Source organism: Notamacropus eugenii, chromosome 2 (genome assembly GCF_028372415.1).
Source record: "Notamacropus eugenii isolate mMacEug1 chromosome 2, mMacEug1.pri_v2, whole genome shotgun sequence".
NCBI lineage: Eukaryota > Metazoa > Chordata > Mammalia > Diprotodontia > Macropodidae > Notamacropus > Notamacropus eugenii.
The window spans coordinates 230714283-230733691 of NC_092873.1; the positions used below are offsets into that span (position 1 = coordinate 230714283).

Consider the following 19409-nt stretch of genomic DNA (forward strand, 5'->3'; position numbering starts at 1 on the left):
AAAAATCACATTTTATTGAAATTGGTTTGACATGTCATAAATACGACAATAAGTATGCATGGGGTAAATGTTATAACAGGAACTGTCACAATGCTCATGGTGAGCTATGTCTCACACACACTTCTACCAGAATCATTACACCTCTAGGAATCTCCACTGTACCCAGGAAAGCATCTTAGACACCAGATACTGTATCAGGCACTTCTGGGAATTTATAGCTCTCTATTCACACTGCCACAGCGTCAATTGCTGAAGTTCCCACCTTCCTACTTAGTGTTGCCAAAATGCTTGGCTCGGGCTGTCTAATTCGCCAATCACAAACGATGGCTCGGTTGCCATGGCTTTTTTCTGCAACAACTGCATATTATACAAACGGGGAAGATTATGTTCATGTCAGGATACAGCAGGGAGAAGCATGTATGCACCAGGTACTTGGTTCCTCAAGTTTAGAAATGACATTGTTCAAACTCACCAAAAGAGGAAACTTGTACTGATGGTGAGGAAGAAGGCAGAGAGTGGATGAAACCCATCCGTGGAGCAGTTATGTGCGAGAATTGGTGGCTGGGCCATTGTTTCCCCACACTGTATACCTTTGCATGATAATGACTATGTTCTTAATTGACAAGAAAGCAGGAGAATTGTGTACAATAAAGGGTAGAGACAGGGAAAAAATGGTGCATTCTTAACCAGCAAACTAAAAAGGAGCAGTTCCTCTTGTTTACACAAAGTGTGTAGGGTTTATCATGACAGCATTATTATTATTAGGAAAACCCTTAACCAAAGAGCAGAGATAATATTTCTAATGCCAAAAGTGAGATAGAAATAGGGAGGCCTTTTTAGAATATGCTTTATATCGTATATACAAGTAAATCCTTATTAGTGTTATATTTCTTTGTATCAATGTTAGCCAGTCAGTTAATAAGGGTTTATTAAATATGTTGATGTGATACAGGCAGCTACATAATGCAATGGATACAGCACTAGACCTAGATACAGGAAAACCTTGGTTCAGATCTGGCCTCAGAAACCTAACAGCTGTGTGACCTTGGGCAAGCCACTGAACTTGTCTGCCTCAGTTTCCTCAATTATAAAATGGGGATAAATTTATAATAGCACCCACATAACAGGATTGTTATATCAAATGTTTTAATATTTGTACAGTATCTAGCCTAATGCTTGGTATACAGCAGGTGCTTAATAAATACTTATTCTCTTCCTCTCTCCCTGCAACATGATTTGCTAGTGCATTTACTTCGAATATATTTTGTATTTACTTATATGATTGTGTGCTGTCCTTCTCCCCACCCTCGCTCCTCCACCACAGCATCCAAGCTCCTCAGGACAGGGATTGTTGAATTTCTGTGTCTGTATTCCTAGAACTTTGCACAGTGACTCTCACATAGTAGACACTTAATAAAAGCTTATTACGTCACGTCCCTATTTGGGGTTTTCTTGGCAAAGACAATGAAGTCATTTGTCATTTCCTTCTCCAAATCATTTTACAGATGAAGAAACTGAGGCAAACAGGGTTAAGTGACTTGCCTGGGGTCACACAGCTAGAAAACATATGACGCCAAATTTGAACTCAGGAAGATGAGACTTCCTGAGTCCAAGTCCAGCACTCTATTCACTTCACCACCTATCTGCCCAGTACTTATCATATAATAAGTCTAAAAACTTTTCTCTAGTTCTACTAGCTTTATCTCTTCATTTTTTTATCCCTAGTTTTATCCTAGTTTATCCTAATTTTTATCCCCAGTTTTTTCCCTCCTTCTACTAGCATCTTCTAGCTTTATACATATCTTTGAGGTTACCCCTTTTTCCATTTCTTTATTTTGACCAACTTCATTAAGTGACTGGAAGCAGTAAGAAGAGGAAGAGAAAAAAAAACAGATGTAGGTCACCAAAGTGACCTATTTTTATGCCTTACATACACACACACCCACACACACACATTACGTACATTCACGCACACACAGACATGTTCATCACAATTAACATGCACATTTTTTTTCTCCCCTCTCCGATCTCACTTTGAATATCCATTCACCTGTGGTTAAGGTTGTTGGTGGATTTTTAAATCATGACATCAAGGTGTGAGACTTAGACACAATCCTCCACCTAGGTAAGATTTACATAAATTCCATACTATTACGAGTTCAAATAAAGTTCTAAAGCTCCTTTCTTTTTTTTTTTTTTTAAGTGTTTCGTATCCTAGTTTAATACATTTTACTAATAAATAAAATTTAGGAATTAGTTAGAAAAATCTCCAAACATTACTAAATAAAACCACACTGGAGCCCTGCTATAACACTATAAGCCTTTGTTATAACAATTTGTTAGTGTATTTACAAAGAATATAATTTGTATCTACTTATATGAGTATGTATTGTCCTTTAAATGGCTTTTAAGATGTTTCTCCAGTGACTTTCAGTACCTAACTTCACCCATCTGCCCTAAGACATCCTTACGCTATCATGAATTCCACATTACAATGGCTTGTTATAGAGGGGCTCCAACGTTCCAGTTCTTCTATGTACATTAAAAATATATATATACATTTCATACTTACAGTAGGTCCCAACAAAACTGGCTCGGATTGCAAATACGGCCCCATGGACAATGGTGGATTATGATATAAAGCCCTTCTGGGTGATGGTGCTCTAATGGTGGTCATATATCTTCTCTCTCTTCTGGGTGAGAGATCTCTTCTACCCACTATATCTTTCCCAGGTGACAAGGGCCTCCTTGGTGACAGATGGCGCCTTGGTGAAACATCTCTAGATGATATCTCTCTCCTCAATGCAGCTTCTTTTCTGGGTGAAAGATGTCTCATGGGCGAAAGATCCCTCCTTGGTGACAAATGTCTTCTGGGTGATAAATCCCCTTTGGGCATTAAATACCTATTTGGTGAATTATCTCGACAGGGTGAAGAATCATATCCTGGAGAAGACTGTCGGCTCGAGGGAGAAAATTCCCTAGGAGAGGAGCTAGGTTCTGAAGAAAGCATGTACTCTTCATCCATACAACTAGGTATATCGAGCCTGTCTTTGTCTGGCTCTGAATCAGTACTTTTGCTCTGGAACAATCTCTGATACTGTGTCATCTGTGTATCTTCACATGAGTCACTTGGTGTCATAACCTGAATACTAGGTAAAGTAACTAAATAACTGATCAGTGAGGAATGCCCCATTGAAACATCAGTAGGAGCCCTGTGGGGTACAGCCCCAACATTTACAGGCAATGAGGAGAATCTGGGAGGCTGTGGACTAGTGCTTCTTGATCGTGTTTTTGGTGTCAAGTCTCCTTGGTCATCAAATTCGTCATCATCTTCATCCTCATCATCATTATCATCTCCATCCTCACCATCCGATTCCTCAGCATCTGAAAACTGGTGGTCAGTCGAAATGCCTGACATACTACTCTTCTCTGTTCCCTTGTGCAAATCTTCAATGTTTTCTGAAATAATTGATAAAGGTAGTGGAGAATGAGATAGAAATAACAATCATGGTCAAAACCCAGTTCAGAATCACTACCTCTTACAAGTCTTTCTCACTGCCTACAAGGTTGACTATTTTCTCTGATGATTTATGCATTACTTGGTCTCTGGACTAATCTTAACAACTCCATCAAATAGTACTTAAAATACTATACTATATTATCTTTTTTCATGCATGTCCTGTATCCTTAATTAGACAGCAAGTCCCTTATGAAGGCAGGGACTAACTTCACATCACTGTTTCCCCAGAATCCATGGAACACTGTCTTAATACTGTCTTGCACTCAATACTAGTTTGTTGATCTCTTGTAGTCTAATACTGAGGATGGGGTAAGATACTATCCCATCCCCGGGGACACAGATTAAGAAGAGGATTGTGTCTAAAGCATATGGCCAAAAGAGGTTTGAATTATTTCACTTGTCAGTAGTGAGTGTGTTCAACTAAGAGCAAGTTCTTAGTAAAGGACATAATAAATTAGAATGGTTTTCAATTTTTTTTCCGAAAACCATTGACTTGCACTGTCTTTGTTATCACAAATTTTTTACCATAGTTCTACAAAGAGCTATACATGCCTCTTCATTAGGGTTCACAAAACAAAATGGGTTGCAGATTTCTTCTATTTTTAGTGTTTACTAAAGTGAAACATTAATTTTTTAAAAAATTTAACCTAAACCAATTTTATCACCTCAAACATAAAAGCCCAAGTGTGGATGACTCATTTGCACTGTGTAAAGGGTGATCAGCTAAGCTCTGACTTACCTGCTTCTTCAGTTTCTGTATCATCCACTGATGTCATTGATACTCCCAACTCCAGACATTTTTTCATGTGTGCTTTAGATTTCATATGTTTTGTTAGATTTCCTAGACAAAAACAGAGACTGATGAGAAATGGATCAATAATGTTAGGATCTTTGGGAAATTTCAAATTGGGATAAATTTACATCAGTTTCCCCCCAAACTTGAGAAGCCATTCTGGTCTCAAGCCTCAGTCCTGGAGAGTCTAATGACACAGAACAAAATATTACTATGAGGAAGAAAAGAGGGATGCATCTAAAAAGACAAATATTTCTTACTAACTCACAGACCCAGATTTTAAGACATGTACGGAATTAAAGGCAAGCAAACAAAAATTGAATGGGCCACCTTGGGAGGTAATGGGTTCTCTCTCATAAAATGTTATGTTCTGTGAGGTCTGGTCAGTTTCAGGTGTTTCTTAGTGTATAGGAATGCAAAAAAAGTATAGATAGGCTAACTCAGGGAACTAGATCGCTTTAGTAAGAGGTCCCCAGCTAGACTAATGGGAAGGTTAGCATTGTTAATTCTGTGCTATGAGGTACCTATATGTCTATATAGGAGGGAGAAAGGAAGGAAGGAAGGAAGGAAGGAAGGAAGGAAGGAAGGAAGGAAGGAAGGAAGGAAGGAAGGAAGGAAGGAAAAGAAGAAAAGAGAAGAAAGGAAGGAAGGAAGGGAAGGGAAGAGAACAGAAGAGAAGGAAAGGAAAGGAAGACAAAGAGACTGTGGTGGGGGGAGAGGGAGGGAGAGGGAAGGAGAAAGGAAGGAAGAGGGAGAGAGAGGAAGAGAGATCTGGAAAGAGATTTAGGCATGTGGCTCAGAAGCAAGAATTTTTAAATGAAATTGTTTGGGGAGCTCCGGTGAATAGCATATTCTTCAACATTCTTGTATCAGAAAAACCTGAAGAATGAGTCACAATTCTTAGCTTTAATCCTGAGCTTTGGACATGGGAGTATACTGACATGTTCCTCCACCAAGGTGCATGTTGTCTGACTTATTGATGAGCAGTGGCACAGATTGTTCCGGTATGCAAATTTTAAAATCAACCCATTGAAAATTATGGGGGTGAGCGGTCAGATCCATTAGAGCTAATGCAAAGTGCATTTATAGTGAAGTCAAAACCACTGTCTCAGTTACTACTGTCTATATGTTCAAAATGTTGGGGTTAGAAAAATTCTCATAATATTTTTTTAAAAATTAGCAGAAATAGACTCAGCCATGCTTCCTCTGTGAAATGTTTTCTGTAATCTACTTACTGAATATAAAAATTGCATTTATAAGGCAAATCCTCATTTCGGGAGATAACATTAGCTGTGGTTTCAGAGTAGTAAATGGAAGATTTTCTCTCTGCTGATAAATACATGTGAACACAAGCTATCAAATCCCTATGCATAATTAATGCAACTGTGGATGGAGGGGCCCACCTGGGAGTCTATGGATGTGTACATTATTTATAAGCTTGAAAATGACCCACTGTAAGGACCATGAGCACATGCTTTTCTGTTTCAATTGCTGCTTTGCTTCTGTGATGCCACCGCATGTGTTGTCTCCCCATAGTATTTCGATATTTGCTGCAATTATACCCAGACCACATAACATTTCTAACATGAAGTCATATTTGCCCAAGCAGTTTGCATGCCACTTCCTTTGCAGATAGCTGCCCTAAACCTATGGCTCAAGTTATTCATGGAGTCTCATAGTCTCACATGCATCCTTTGATCACTTAGTTGAGGGGGAGAAGACATTTCATGGAATCATACTTTCATAAACGAAGCCACCTCATAATTGATGGAAGATGGAAATGAAAGAGAGCTCAGAAATTTAGCCAGAGACAAATTTTTTTCCTCCAAAAACAACATGCATGTACCTTTTGTTTTGAAGGCAAAGTTACATAACTTGCATACATAAGGCCGTACATCAGTATGTGTGCGGATATGCTTTTTGAGCATGCTGGGCTTCTTACAGCGAATCCCACATTCTTCACAAATGTACTTTCCTCGTCCACGTCCCCTAACATAGACATACTCCTCATTTGACTTATATCTGTTGGAAAGACAAGGTCCAACATGTTTTCAAAATATTTGGAAGCATATTATAAAACAATTAAATGCAACATTATAAATTTTCAAAAAGCTTTTTTAGATACAACCATTCACATATTTCCTTATGAGTCACATGAATAATGTGAAACCAGAAATTTGGGGAACAAAGAGATGAAGTAACCAGAATCTGACTACGGCACTGGAATGGAATGTTACCTTACTGAAAACTACTTCCTTTATACACTTGTTATATCCCATAAGTGTATTGGCTTAAATATCAAAATAAAAGTCATTCTGACTATGACTATATAAATGAATATGGATATGCAGGATCCAGATTTGTAAATAAGTTCACTGAAGTGAAAGGCTGGGAATTTATGCATTATTGTTTTTGGCTGCCAGGACAGCCTTAAGACAGTAGGCAACAAATAAAATATGCAAACATATTTAAACATATATATGCTCATATATATTCTCTTTTAATGCAATGATATTTTCTGAAATGTGCATGTAAAACACTGAGTACACACACACACACACACACACACACCAGTAAATTTGCTAAAAGTAGTCTAACCGATAATAGAATTCTTCATCTCAACTCTTCACTCTATTTTTGAAATCCTGGCAACACGGTAACTCTCAGCAAACTGCCAGCTTAAATTGACTGAGGTTGCTTAGCTCACCAACTGTTGTCTGCAGATTTGATCAGCTCTTCCCTGATAGAATAGAAGTCCTTAGGAAAGGGTCTCCTAAATTTCAAAAGACTTTTTTGAAGAAACTATTACATAATGAAAACTGGTGGGGAAACATTTCCCTCACAACTCTCCATGAATTTCCTGAAGCTTTGAGGGGTTAACCCCTACTTTTGACCCAGAAGGAGATAAACATGAAATATCAGAGTGCATAGCAGTTGTTCACTAAATATTCTACTTATTAGCCACTTTTAATCCTTATCTCTGAATCAACAAGCATTTATTAAAACATTCACTAGGTCTCAAGCACTATACTGGAGAATCCAAAATAGAATTGTCTGGCTGATAATTCTAGATATATTACTATGGAAGCACATTTTTTGTTAATTTCAGAGAGGAAAATGATATATAAAATCCCTCAACACTTTCATCCTTGGTATGTTTTGTGAGAGGTACTAGAATTACAAATTTTGAATTTTCAAAGTCTTTATTTTTGCACTAGAACACAGGTTCTTAATCGGGGAGCCATGGATCCCTCTTGGCTATATGTGTGTAGACTTCAGGGAGTCTATGAACAAAGACAGAGGAAAATATTTCTTTATTCTCACTAACAACTAACTAAAATTTAACATTTCCTTTCATTGCTTAAAAAGATGATTCTCAGAAGGGATCTATAAACTTTACCAGATTGCTAAGGCATCCATGGTACACACAGAAAAGATCAAAAGCCTCTTCCCTGAACCATAGCATTATCATCCCTCCCTTCCACCCCGACCCTCCTTTCTGCTCTGAAGAAACTATCAAAACCAACAAAGGGAATTCAGTCTCAATAGTTCTCCAAATCCTAGGGCTTCCAGGTGAAATTCACAGACTCCTCAAAACCACTCATCTTACTACAGATGTTACTTCACATCAGCTACTAAACAGACATTAAGTTGTAAAGCCTTTTTGCCACGAGCAGGACCCTATCGCAGTGCCTGTCATGTAGGCAGTAATGAATTGATGCTTGTTGATTGATTAATAGGCAGAATTTTTAGCAAACTGTAGACAAAGGAATTATCAACTAGCTATGCAGCTGAGCTTTCTTAAATGCTTCCCAACTCCTTTATATGAGAAGTCCAAGCAGCTCTTGTCCCTAGATACCAAGATATTCTGAACTCCTTCTCTAAACTAATATAAATGCGTTGCCATTAAATTATTGGGATAGCTAGATTTTTTAGTCTCATAAAACATTATCACTAACTCAATGAAGTGTGCTGAGGGAGTAAGACCCAAGGAAGTGGTACTAGAAAAAGTTAATTTTCTCCAGGGAGAAGCACTTCAAGCCCAGTATGGTCCTATCATTATAGAAAATGGAATATACATTTTTACCATGAAAGTAATATAATATTATATTAATATAATATACTTAAATATAATACGAATTATAATACATAATAATTATTCATATATATTTTAATATAATACATTATTAACCTTTTGGGTACAGTAAAAAAATTACATAATTCTTAGCAATATATAATGGTTAACCTGTACAAATGAGAGACTGGAAACATAATGTCACAGGATCAATATGTTGCATTTCATAAAGGAATTAACTAACTAATGAAAATGAATATAAAAATATTCTGACCAGTGTCATTGTGCAAAGTCAAATCTGTCAAAAGTCAACATAAGAAACTGGACAACATCAAAAATAAATGAATACTTCTGTATAACAAAACACACCCCCCTCCCAAAACCTATTCCCAAAAGGAGGTACATATTTCTTGAAATATAAACCTGGTCACTATCATGTTCAGGTTAAGACCCTAATTAGGGAAATGATAAGGATATGGCCCATTGTATAGACTAATGAAAGGGAGGAGAAAATGAAACATGAGCATGCATAGTCTTTTTGGATGATCAAAACACAGTGATAAAATATGCACATATACTCTAGCTTCCTTCCTTAGTGGAGATGTGGCTGTCCAAAGCATACAGCAACTCTACTGGAAGGTCTCTCTAAGCTAGGAGTGCAAATGCACTACTATGGAGAAGACTGTTGAATGTGGGAGTGTTGATTCAGTTAGTGACCCTCAGTCTCTGGAGAAGGATAAAAGCTACAGTTCTCTCCTTTGTGTCAGAAGGTGAGAGATTTAAAAACAGATTCAAATTATAAAACCTTCATGGAGCATACATAAACACTTGTTTTAGTGTGAGAAATGCTAGGTGCACAAAGATATCGAAGTGGAAAGCCTAGCATAAAAACAAAAGCTTCCTGACCTCTCTAAGTAGTTTACCCCATGAGGTGCTAAGAACTATGAAAGAAATAACCATATCGGATATTTGAACAGTTAACATTTTACAGGTTTATGCAAAAAAACACAATTCTAGTTACTCCAATATAATTTAAATGAACTCAGGGAAAATACAATGTGAAACATATACTTATTGTAAATCTAAGGCTAGTTATACTGAAATTCCAATAATTGTTAATGCACTAAAATTTGATTTTGCTATAATGCTCTGCTTTTAATTTTATAGCATATGATTGGTGAGATATTTCTACCAAAATGTATAGTACAATTACACATATATATTTACCTACGTAAGGTACCTTAGGGACTACATACAGTTTAAGATGGTTTCTATTATTATAACAAATATCTATGGATTTAAAAAGTCAACATTTTCAAATATATGACTACTTTATTGTCTAAAAATAAGTGTGCATGATTTTAATTATTTTAAGCAGCACAAAATATTTCAATTAAAAGTAAAAAGATACATGCGAGAAGAATGTTACAGAAAAACAAAGCCAGAGGTCATCAAAAGCTCATCAATTTCACCAATTTCCCCCCTTAAAGGGGCACTATGATAATTTAGAGAGGATGCTCGTAACATATATAACAAGCATATTTGCATTAATAGCACAGCAGACCTTAAAATAAGGGCATTGACTTCATTATCTTTCTGACTACAATACTAATTGTACAAATACTGTTGAGCTGTGCATTGAAAAGTAATATATTCTATTTCCAAACCGGGTAGGCACATAGGAACTCCTTTTCTCTCAAAGTCTTGCCCAGGGAAGGGCATTTACCTTGAAACACAACTGAACTGATTTCGTATTTTCATTTAGGTTTCCTTACCCTCCTTCAAAGATTTTAATTCGGATTGGCTCAGTTTGTTTGGATACAATATCTTTATCTCCATGAATATCTCCTTTCCCTCTTTCTTTTAGGATACTTCCTACTAGTTTCCTTTCAAGTTTGCTGCCAAATAAAAATGATGCTTCAGGTTTCATCTGTAGGACAGAAACAAAGAATCAGTTGACACATCTGTGCCAAGACGTAAGTCAAATACATGTTCCCAGTTACTTACACTTTTGAAATTTTTTAAAGGGATGCATATAGTGTTTGACTTAGAAGAAAATGGAGTTGATAACAGCTTAGGTAATGTCAGTTGTTCTAACTAACCACTGATTGTCAGAAGAGTGGTCTAACCTTTCAAGTTTTCTATGTTTTAAGCACTGCGATTTTAGCAGAGTACTCTTTCTACCAGTGATGATGACAACCCTTCCATGACTTAGTAGATGGTCTTTATGAGAGCTTTTATAGCCAAAAAATTCATCATCCTTTCAGGTCAACCTAGACATATGCTTCTTTGCACTTAGGAATCCTGAGGCTCTGATAACAGTCTGTTATCACACCTATATACCTGAAGTCCTTTGGGTCTGACAAGATCTGTCTGTGTTCATACTCCATTCACCTCAACACTATGATAAGGCAACAAACAGATACTTTAGAGAAGGGAGTCTACTGTAATCTTTGAAAACTGGCAAGTGGTATTCACACTGAAAAGTCAAGTAAGTTGCGTGAAAGGCAATAGGGAGAAAATCAGAAGGAAGTCTTAATAGAGTCAGAATAAATACCTTCTCAATAATAAAAACCCCAGACTGTGCAAAGAGGAGTATAGGGAAGGGGCAAGGGATATGTAGTTTTTTAGTTTTACATCTGCTTTAATAATACTTAAGTTTAGGCCTTATTTTATGAATACTATAATGATTTTGAAAAAAAAGACTTAATAAAAAAGGAGAAAAAAGTCAAAACCCTACTGCCATCTTTTTAGTTCCACCAACATCTTAAAAAAATTTCCTCCCTCACTGTTTTCATTCACTTCTCATCTGTTTTACACCTCTTTAAAAGAATATTTCTTTATATTATTATATATGAGGAACTAATTGGTTCTATCATAAAATGGCTAGAAATAAATGAGCTTTGAGAAGTAGGCCAAGTCATTCCCTTGCTCAGGAAGCCCCATTGCTTCCCTCTTGCCTTTAGGATAAAATACTCAGTTTGGCTTTTAAATACCCTCACAATCTGGCTCTGGCCCACCTTCCTAAGAATACTACATGTTATTCTCCTTCATGTACTTTACAACCTAGTCAAACTGGACTACTGCTATTTCTCATAAGTGACCTTCTCTCTTTAGTCTCCATCTCTTTCCATAATGTGTGCTCTCTGACTGGAATAGGTTCCCTCCTCATTTTCACCCTTCAGAATTCCAAGATTCCTTTGAGGCCTCAACTCATGCCATCCCCTTCAAGAGACCTGTCCAGTCCCACTCTCCAGTCGCTAGAAACTTCTTCCCCTAAATCTGTGTGTGTGTATGTATTTGTGTCTACTTTCCTGAATCTATATTGTTCCCCTCTAATAAAATGAGGGGAATAAAATCACTGACGGCAAGAATGTTTTCATTTCTGTCCTGTAGTATCCACAGCACCTGGTAGAGTGCTTGGGACATATCAGGCATTTAATAAAATGCTTTTTGAAAGAATAAATAAATGAAGTAGATAGAAAACATTAAAATATTGAAGATACTTAATTTAATGGGTAAAATAATGATGTATTATATATTAATAATATAGGAGACATTATTGCTCCCAAGAATCAAGAGACCTATGTAAAAATGTAATGGCAAAGTGGAAATGGAGTTAAATGGAAAGAGTATTGACTTTGAAGTCAGAAGTCATGAGTTTCAATACTATTTCTGTCACTCCCTGTGTGACCTCAGGTAAATTACTTAACTTTTCCTCATCTCTGAGATGAAGGGGTGAGACTCGTTGATGTCCAAAGTCCCTTACAGTCTAAGACTATGACCCAAGTGATACAATTTTGTCTTTGAAGCCTCTTAGCTCCCTTTTACAAACTTTCTTTAAACTTCTATCTAGAACCTAATTCTCAAAAGGTCAATGGCCCTTGTATTCAAAATAAAATGTAACGAATAAGTTATTACTACCCCAGCATTAGTGATAAAAACAGTCTAATATGTTACTTTTCCAAAAAAAAAAACATAAGGAAGGGGATCTAAAAGAATGGCAATCTAACAGTGGAATTTCCAACATTGTGTCACATTGGTTTAGGAGCAATTCGGAGCCACTTGGAATCTTCTGGGGATCACACCCTACCAATAACTACCTAATTCATCTGTACGCAATGACCTGCGGAGCATAACAATTCCAATCTCTGATCCTTGTTCTGCTTGCATTTTCTGACATTATTTGCTTCACCATTTATTCTGCTTAGCAGTATCCAATTTCTAATACTTTATAAAAATGAAATTCTTTACCTGAGCAAATTGTTTCCAAGCACTTGATGAGGTGAGTTTGCCAGTTCCCGGTCTATGCATAGCAGCCAGAGTATAAATTTCTGCAGTAATTTTTTGCTTGGACCTCAGAAGTGCTAAAGTAGTCTTGGTATTCAATCCTGATGGGTTTGGGTTACATGAACTAATGCACCATGAAGCATAAACTGAGGACTTGAAGGTGGCTTGTTGCACATAACTGGGTTTTGTATAATTTAAGAAGCACCAACTCACAGTAGTTGTCGTGCGCAAACTAGGGAACTGAAGAATCTGCTGGAAATCTGCCACATCTGTTAGAAGTATAGTTGAGTTTCCCATTTTCCCACTAGGACTAGATCCCATCTGGACCAACATACCAACAGGGAATTTCTGCTGTTTCCCTTGCTCTTCAAGCTGAGTATCCCCTGATGGTAAGGATGACCTCTGTGGGCTCATACTCATGTCAGATGCTGTCTCATCAATATCTAATTCATCTGATGATTCTTTGCCTTCAGAAGGGCCACTGGATTTCTGCCCTGGTGGTGTTGCACTGAAACTAGAAAGTTTTTCCCTACTGAGTGGGAATGGCTCACTGGATGGCACACTGGAAGATGGATAATCTTGAGATGAAGAGGGTGATAGTGAAGACATAGAAGATGACCCGGATTGTAAACCATCTTTTGGCTCAGATGCACAGCCTTGTCGAACTAACTGAGGCTTCTGGGGGCGGGAATAATCCTTTTTGATATCGGAGTTGGTTAGTTCCACAGCACTCAGCTCCTCAACAATCTGACCATACATTTTTTCTTCCTTCACCCTTTTCTGCTGCTTTGTTTCCATGAAGAGCTCTAAGCTACTAGCAGGAGAAAGCATACGTTTGCTACCACCAAGTGTAGAGGCAGTGTCAGAGCTGGAAGCCAAACACAATGGGATTGAGGACTCTAAGCCAAGAGGTAAGGTCTGAGGTACTTTCCAAAGAGGATATTTTTCTAAGCCTGCATGTTGCCCTAACATCTGGGCAATGTTAAATCCAATTCCCTGCATGGCAGCGTTGGTGACTAATGTTCTTTGAGTCATCGTCTCATCCACTTTGCAGATAACAATTGCTGGGCTGTTCTGCCCCAGTATCTGAGAAATGCTGGTGTACATGACACTACCATATGATGGTACATGGGTCTGAATCCTGACAGGAACCACTGTTCCAGGTAACGACTGCACAGGTCCAGAGTTTGAGGAATCAAACTCAGCCTGAGAATGCTGCTCAGAGGACATATCACTTGACTTGATACTAGGGTCTGTCTGAAACTTTGCAAGGGCATTCTTTGAGTGTTCTCCTGACATTCCTGAATAGTGCAGGTAAGATTGTTCTTTTGTGTGTGCATAATCATCAGACTTCTTTCCAAGGTGGTCAGCAGCATGTTCTAAGTGATAACTAGCATGAATTTCTGGCTGGAAAGGGGATTTGCCATAACTTTTCTGCAGTGCAAAATGAGGTGGAAAATGCCTCTGCAAAGGTTCAGTACATGCCTGCCACCAGAGAGGCTGCTGAGTTGGTAAGTGAACCATACACACAGTAGGATACTGGAATTGAAACAAGGTATTGTGAATTGGGGGAAACGGCATATTTTCTTGATGTGCAAATAAGTGTGGCTGTTCTGATGGGTGTTTGCTTGAGATGTAAGGTGCTGGAGGGATTAGGGAAGTTCTCAAAGTTTCCTGACTGTCCATATGCACAACCGGCTGCTGTGCTAGGTGGGTTGAACCTGCCCCAAGCTGATTCCCAGAGTCCTCTGCCAGAATAGGAAGAAGCATAGAGGATGAGTGATGCCATGCAGATCTGAGACCAGCCTGCATGTGCTCCATCTGTTCCTGCTTTATGCCCTGTTCCATGCCTGGCTCAGCTGGAGTGATTTCTGGGAAGCCACTGAAGGAAGCCTGTCGCACCAGGAAGCATTTCTTCCTCTCTCGGGATGGGGACAATGTGGCAGGGGTCGCACCTGCCACAGCAGCATGAGACAGATTCCCATAATCAAAAGATTTACTCCGGATCTCCGGAACTTCAGTCGGGTGAGGACAAGGCATTTGTTCTGATGAGCAGCGCCTCATCTCCTTCTGGTGGTGATGTCCAGGAACAGACAGTGAGTATGAGCCAGCTGGGACAGTCAAAAACTCTGACTGCTTCCCAAAATCATCCTGTTTGGGAGGTGCCACAAGCTTAAGGGACTCTTCTCTTTCAAAAGACATTGAAAAGCTGGAACTATGGGACAAGTTGCTTTCTTGGCTAGGGCTACGAGAGAGGCTTGTTCCTGTGGATTCAAAGCTAGATTCTCCAGAAGAGTGCTCCATGTCTGCAAGACGTAAACGTTTCTTTTTTGGTGGTAGTTTTTCAGCAGGGAGCTGTGAAAGAGTTTCACTTCTCTGGGGCCACTGGAACTCTTCAGCAGGTTTCTCTGGCTCCTTACTCTGTACCTCTTTCTCCTTCTCTGGTTTATCAGGCTCTTCAGTAACCCGGATCTCAGGGACCTGGATGTTGTGCTGGCGAACCAACCTGGGCTGCATGTGATAGGACTGCTGATGCTGATGCTGGGATGAGGGTGGTTTCCCCCTTGTTTCAGTGCTATCCCCCTGCTGCACACACTCTGGGCTCACAGGGGCTTCTGAAATCTCACTCTCACAGGTCTCAGAAGGTGAACAGGCTTTATCCTGCTGGCTAGCCACAAGGTCTGTAGATTCAGTCCTTTCAAATGAATTTGGTCTGCTCAATGAGTTTGTGTGCTGAATTACAGAAATCACATTTCCGGGAGGTTTCCTATTTGCTGAGTCTGTCATCTTTTCAGAGTCTGTGGCTAAGGGTGATTCTTCTGATGAGGTTCCAGACTGCAGCTGGGGCCTACATGGTTCAAAACGTTCAGAGTGACCAAGAGAAGGGTTATCATGACCAGAAAGAGTGAATCCACCTCTCATCCCTTCCTGCATTTGCAATTTGGGATCATAATCTGAAGACATCATGCCCAATGGAGTGCCTGGAATGCTGCCACAAATCATTGGGGTATCCTCTTCATCTCCCACACTCTTTTCTTTCCTGCGTTTTCTGGTTTCACACGTGACTCCAAATATGTTTGGTACTACCTGCGATGACAATGATGGATCTATAAAATATTCCCCTCCATGTTTTAAGCCACTTAAGCATGAGATGTCTCTGAAGCTCTGCTTGGTTGCTTCTAATTCATCCCATTTCCTATAGGACTTCCGACAGACATCATAGTCATAACCAATCCTATCACCAGCCATCAGTTTCTTTTCCTTTAGGGATGAGCCCATTTCACCAATCATTCTATTAGAAGCAACACTGATGGTTTTTGATATTCTCCCATGGTGTTCTGTGTCTATGTGCCCCTCCTGTACTGAGGGCAACTCAAATGCGGCTTGTCTTCTTAACATGCGATGTGGGGTTATTCCCACAGTCTCTGGATAAAATACATCATCTGAACCAGTCATTCTTTCATCAAATGAGTGGCTCCCTCTCAAAGATGGAGGAATACTTAAATTAGTTGCTGAAGAAGTTGGCATAGAGTTGCTTCTAATAAGTGGCGAAGAATCTACAGGTGCTTCTAAGAGAATGGGGGAGCTACCTTGATGACTTGTTTGATAAAATTTTCCTTCATTTTTGAGAGATCCTGGAATAGTTTGGGATTGTCGGGACTCAGTGTTGAATTTGGTGGATTTCAGAGGACTTGGTTGACTAGGTTCCATTATATCTCCCTTACTTGGGATCACCTGTGAAGTGGGATCTTCAACCATCGTGATATCTAACCTTGTGTTTACATGAGGTAATGGTTCCATTATACTCTTTCTACCCATCATGGTGCGCTCCTGACCCGATGTTGTGACACTAAGTGCATTTCTCGGACTTATCCGACAGTACTTTCCAAAGATGATTTCTTCGTAAGACTTGGCATTTGTGTTTGGGGGGCTTATCTGCTGTTCTGCACTTTCTGAGCGGGAGAAGTAACCAGAATCAGTGCTTCCTTTGCTATGGGGGCTCAGGAGGTTTAGAGATGGCTCAGAATCTTGTCCTTTCTTCTCAGAAAGTCTTAGTGCAAGTTTCTGCTTAACAGTATGAGAGTCATCCACTTTAGTACTTAAGGATGGAGTCGGTAGTGCATCAGAGCCAACATACTGGGAGCTTTCACTACCTAATGGAATCCCACTTTTGGGAATTATCAAAATGGGCACCTTCATTGGACCTCCTAAGGGTTCTTCCAAAGACCCATGATAGCCACTTCTACTAGCAATATCCAATGGGATGGATGGTCCCGGACTCAGGTTGCCAGGCCGGTCCACAAATAAGGAGCTTTCCTCATCGGTATCTGTGCTCTGCTCACCATCAGAATGTATTTCTGCTTCCACATCAATAAAACTGGCCTCTAGGTCCAATTTAGATACGGCTGACTCTGTGAAAGGGACGAGTCCTGCCTTAATTGCATGGGCATGTGATTTCCTGTGCTTGTATAAATTGCTTTTTGTCTTAAAAGAGAAACCACAAGGTACACAAGGGTACGGCCGTTCACCAGTGTGGGACCTAATGTGTTTTTTCAATACACTTGGTTTGGCACAAGCCCTGCTACAGTAGGGGCAAATGTACTTGCCAGGTTTTTTGGGTTTGTGCTCCTTCTTGTGAGCATCATCTGATTGTTCTAAACTTTTCTGTGCGTATTGGCTATAAGCAGGGTTCAGGCTGGGAATCTTTTTTCTGGCAAAGCCTCCACTGTGGCCATGGATAGGAAAAGGAAATAAGTCCTCAGAGGAGATGGACTGCATGTGGCCAGGAAACTGCCATGGATGATGGCCTTCTAGGCTCTGATGCTGCTTGGTACCACTGTGCATGAACCCCTGTGGCAATGAATGTTGAGGAAAAGAAAGTGAATGTTGGCATGCGTAAGGACTTGGGCGGTGTGGCGGATACGGCTTCTCTATAGCCTGATGAACAGTTTCAGGAGATGATGCCAGTTTCCCAGAACCAAAAAGTTGTGCTGATGCTGTGTTTCCGATTTGTTCAGGATCTATTTGTGGTTGCCTCTGTCCTTCTGGATTGCCAAAAGTGCTCATCTTAATAACAGCTGATGGTTCTTGTCTCCATCTACTCGGTACTTTAGCAGCTTCTCCAGACCTCGAGGTAACTTTTTGCCCTATAGCTGTGTCCCCAGAGTCCATTTTGTTACACACGGTCTTAAGTGCTAGTTCACTTGAAAGCTGTGCACACACATGGAGTGTGTCCAAAGCTGTGCTTTTTAAATCTTTGTTGCTCCCATTTTTCCAGGGACTCTGAAAATTTACTGGTGTCTCTTTCTCCTTGGAGCCTTCTACACAGTAATCTATAGGCATTAGATGGCAATGTCTCTGGAATCATGCAATAAGACAGTCCTTTGCATTGAAAGAAGTTCCATCAGAAAGCTGTGGGAATCTACAAAGTGTTCTCATGGAGTTGGAGTATTTTCTGCTGTGATGAAATACCGAGGTGAAGAATTAGTCCAGCAGGATTCTTGTAGCTCAGTTAGAGTGAAGTTTCAGTTGCTATTCTCACTAAGATGCAATGACCTAAAGAAAGACGAAAAAACAAAGGCATTGGCATGATAAGCAACTATCTAAAAAGATAAAGCAATTTCCAAATGATCAGTTTTGATACAGATTATAAGCTAGGTTTCTAATTTTAAATCAGATCGGAACATAAACAATATATTTTTGATAGGGACTGGATTACTGACATAGGGAGTTGTTCAGTAAGGGATCTCCCTCTCTGAAAGAGAAAAGGAAGGGACTATAATGGGAAAAAAGTCAATTTATCTTAGTCATCTGTTGCTTTTTTTTTTAAGTTAATCTTTTCTCAAATGTCTTTAATCTCCAACTATTTTACATTAATAATAATAATTATTAACAATAATAAATGATATTGATAATATTCTCTAGGTAATCTCAACAGCTCCTGTGAGTATAATTGTCACTTCTATGCACATGACTCATATCTATGTGTCTAGCCTTGATTTCTTGCCTGAGCTCTGATCTTTATATTTTCAATTAGCTGCTAGCTATTCACTCCTGGGATATTCAAATTCATTACGTTCAAAACAAAACTCACTGTCTTTCACCCAAAATAGCCCCTACCCATAGCTTCCCCATTTTGGCCAAGGATGACACCATTCTTCTAGCTTTCCAGGTCTGCAACCTTAAAGTCACCTTTTCATTCTCTCTATACCCAGTTAGTTAGTCAATAAACATTTATTAATTTATTAATTTTTATTCTACTTTCTCAAATTCTTTCACAATCAATTCCTTTTTCTCTACTCACACCACAATAATCCCAGTTCAGACCCTCATCATCTAGCCTCCTAATTAGTCTTATTACCTTGAATCTGTTTCTCTCCAATCCACACAACTGACAAACTGACATTCCCAAAGTACAGGTTGCCTCTCAGATTAAATACAAAACCCTCTGTTTGGTATTTGAAGTCCTTTGCAATGTTGCTACAGCCTTTCAAGGCTGAGTACTCTTTTCTCCCATTTATGGCCAAGCTAAAGTCTTCTGCTTGTTCCCAGTACAACACTGCATCTACCACCTCCATTAATCTATAACGGTTGCCCACTACCTTTCCTAAGTCTCTGACTTAGAACTGCTATTTTCCTTCCTAACTGACCATATTGCCAGTTTCCCCAACACAAATCCCTTTTTAATTATTTGTATATAACCTGAATTTAATTTTCTATGAATACACTGC

General features: G+C 39.1%; 1 protein-coding gene across 9 annotated transcripts in view; it reads right to left on the bottom strand.

Moving 5' to 3' along the window:
- The window catches only part of HIVEP2 (HIVEP zinc finger 2), a 275611-nt gene that overhangs the window by 13003 nt on the left and 243199 nt on the right, over window positions 1-19409 (bottom strand). For all 9 annotated transcript variants that reach the window (XM_072643485.1, XM_072643484.1, XM_072643482.1 and 6 more), the window contains 5 exons: window positions 12643-18234; window positions 10164-10318; window positions 6160-6335; window positions 4260-4361; window positions 2573-3459 (listed from right to left, as the gene is read on the bottom strand). In XM_072643485.1, the coding sequence (XP_072499586.1) occupies window positions 2573-3459; window positions 4260-4361; window positions 6160-6335; window positions 10164-10318; window positions 12643-18021 (6699 nt within the window). In that variant the 5' untranslated portion in view covers window positions 18022-18234. The remainder of the gene's footprint in view (window positions 1-2572; window positions 3460-4259; window positions 4362-6159; window positions 6336-10163; window positions 10319-12642; window positions 18235-19409) is intronic.